This window comes from Primulina tabacum, chromosome 3 (assembly GCF_025594145.1).
Source record: "Primulina tabacum isolate GXHZ01 chromosome 3, ASM2559414v2, whole genome shotgun sequence".
Lineage (NCBI taxonomy): Eukaryota > Viridiplantae > Streptophyta > Magnoliopsida > Lamiales > Gesneriaceae > Primulina > Primulina tabacum.
In genome coordinates, this window is record NC_134552.1 from 1535194 (window position 1) to 1537608 (window position 2415).

At 33.8% G+C, this 2415-nt stretch overlaps 1 protein-coding gene across 1 annotated transcript; it reads right to left on the reverse strand.

Annotated features, from left to right (window-relative positions):
* Positions 1-1284: 1284 nt before the first annotated feature.
* Positions 1285-2182, reverse strand: LOC142538806 (protein MIZU-KUSSEI 1-like). Its single transcript, XM_075644102.1, has one exon. It carries the CDS (start codon positions 2164-2166, stop codon positions 1399-1401), a length of 768 nt encoding a protein of 255 aa, XP_075500217.1. The 5' UTR covers positions 2167-2182; the 3' UTR covers positions 1285-1398.
* Between the last annotated feature and the right edge of the window lie 233 nt (positions 2183-2415).

The following is a 2415-nucleotide window of genomic DNA, read 5'->3' on the forward strand; positions in this document are numbered from 1 at the left end:
TGCTGCTGCTGGATTTTATCTGTTGTTTGCTGCTGGATTCTAATCTGCTGAAAAAATACCAACTTCTAAAATATTAGCTTTTGCTGGAAATTTGCATTGCTGCTGGAATGTTGGAAATTCGGATTCTCACAGTAAATGTACTAAATCAAATTATAATATATCATATTAAATTTGGAGTTGATTTGTTCTCTTATTAGAATTTTGGTTATATAACTTTAGCTAGATTAAATTGATTATATGAGATAAGGTAAATATAAAATCTAAATAAACTAAACAACAAAAATTTGCCAATATGTCAAACTTAATGTAGTTAATACTGAGGAAAAATTCAAATTCAAATTGAGAACTAAGACCACAATATTCACACATTAAACTACAATTAACTATCTAATCCTCGCATAATCACGATAAAATCCCTAAATTGATTATTGATACATTTCTACAGTTAATTTTCCTATTAGCGACTATTATAATTTCTAGTTAGTTGAATCTAAAAACAACTATTATTTCTAGTCGATTTAACTATATATTATTGTTTGACGTCTCATGATCTATCTTTAATCAATCTTTTTTCGGTTAAATATTAATAAATTTTTTTGTAAATAATTGATCATGCTATTCACAAGCAACATTGAACCAACAATATCAACCAATAACAGAAAACAAGAAATAAAAAATTATTGAAAATAGACTAAAGACCACAACATTGTATTGTCTTGAGCTTATTTTTAATATAAAAAATTATTAGTTGAACATCATAATATATACTCGATTCATATTCATTGACAGGACATATGTGGTACATAAATAAAATTGGAAAACATTATTTCTCTATTTCCTATAAATTGCTAGAAAAAATCACTTGAAATAATATTTTTGTATTGCTATGAAAGAAATTAGTTAATTAAATACTAATTAGTGTTAAGTAGCCCATATTTATTAGAGAAAACACTTTTAGTCTTATATATTTTTCTATTTACGATTTCGATAATCTATATTATCAAATTTAATATTAATCTGCTATTTTTTTGTTATTTATTTACTTATTACAATTTTAGTCTTTTTTGATATAGCTCTAATGTCGACGTGACGTTGATGTAGTACGCTAACACTTGAGACGAAAAATGACTAACATTAAAAGATAAATAACAAAAAAAATGACCAACACTAAAAGATAAATAACAACAAAAATGACCAACACTAAAATGAAACAAACCTGCGGATCGAAGTAATCAATATATTTAAGAAGTCATTGAAATAATCAGAATTAGAGAAGAAACAGACTAAATAGTTAGGCTTCATAAAAATGAAGGATCACTTTGCACTGCGCAATAAATTGTTTTAAAGATACATGAATTTAATTAATCTAGCTAAGAAATTAAAAAAGAAGAAATAAAATCAAACTCTAACAAAGAAGATGCTGAGTTCAGGCCCGCTATTCCCATCTGGATTCATCATGTAATAAGTTTCCGAGTCCTTCGACCCCACCATCCTCTCAAAGTAAGCCCGCATATATGTCAGCTCACCCTCCGCCGCCGCCGCCCCGGTCTCATCGTCGTTTCCCGGCAGAACTCCGGCTCCCATAGACACCGCATGCAGCATTTTCATCACTTTCAAATCATCATCCGTCGGCTCTCTCTTCACAGCATACCCAACTTTCCTCCCATTACAGTACATCGTCCAGATGGGCTCTTCCAGAAGCTTGACCTTCTCTGAGTGGTTTTTTTCGCACTCGAGAGCGATTCTCACGAGCCCTAATCCCATATCTTGCAGAAGCTTTCCTGTTTGAATGGAAAGCTCAAGCACAAGAATTGGTAAGCATTTCGAGTTTTCTTGGATGGATAGATTTACACGTGATTTTCGGTGGCCGAAGAGGGTTCCAGTCATCTGCTTTCCTCCGTGTATGTGGCCGTCGTGCATCCGGTTAGTGTGGATCGTCACCGGCATCTTGCATGGCGGGTTGATCACAGGGAATGACCGAAAAAGTGACTTGACTCGCCGGAAAAGTTTGGTGGATTTTGACTGAGCCTTTTTGTTGGAGGCTGGTTGAAGAGAGACTTGAGGTCTGGTCGGTGATTGGTCCGGTGCCACCGCGTTCGATGCCGTTGTATGGAGCGGAGGAGAACGGTTGCGGGGAGTCGGAGTTTTGAGTCTTGGTGTTGGCATTTTGCGATTTTGGAAATGGAAAATATAGGTGCGGCATGTTATACGTTACATATATGGGTATTGGTATTTAAGGTGTGTTTTCATATCGTGTTTATCAAATTGTGCTTTGAGGGAAGCACGTTTTTTGTTGACTTTTTTTATTCTTTTCTCTTTTCTAGGTTGGTGGAAAATTTTTTTAATTTAATTTAATAAACTCAATGGATTGTTTGTTGCAAATGTTTGGCTTATTTTTGGGCAACTGTATGCTTC

Excerpts from the sequence above, each read along its gene's own strand:
- LOC142538806 (XM_075644102.1), bottom strand. The coding sequence starts at position 2,166 with ATGCCAACACCAAGACTCAAAACTCCGACTCCCCGCAACCGTTCTCCT.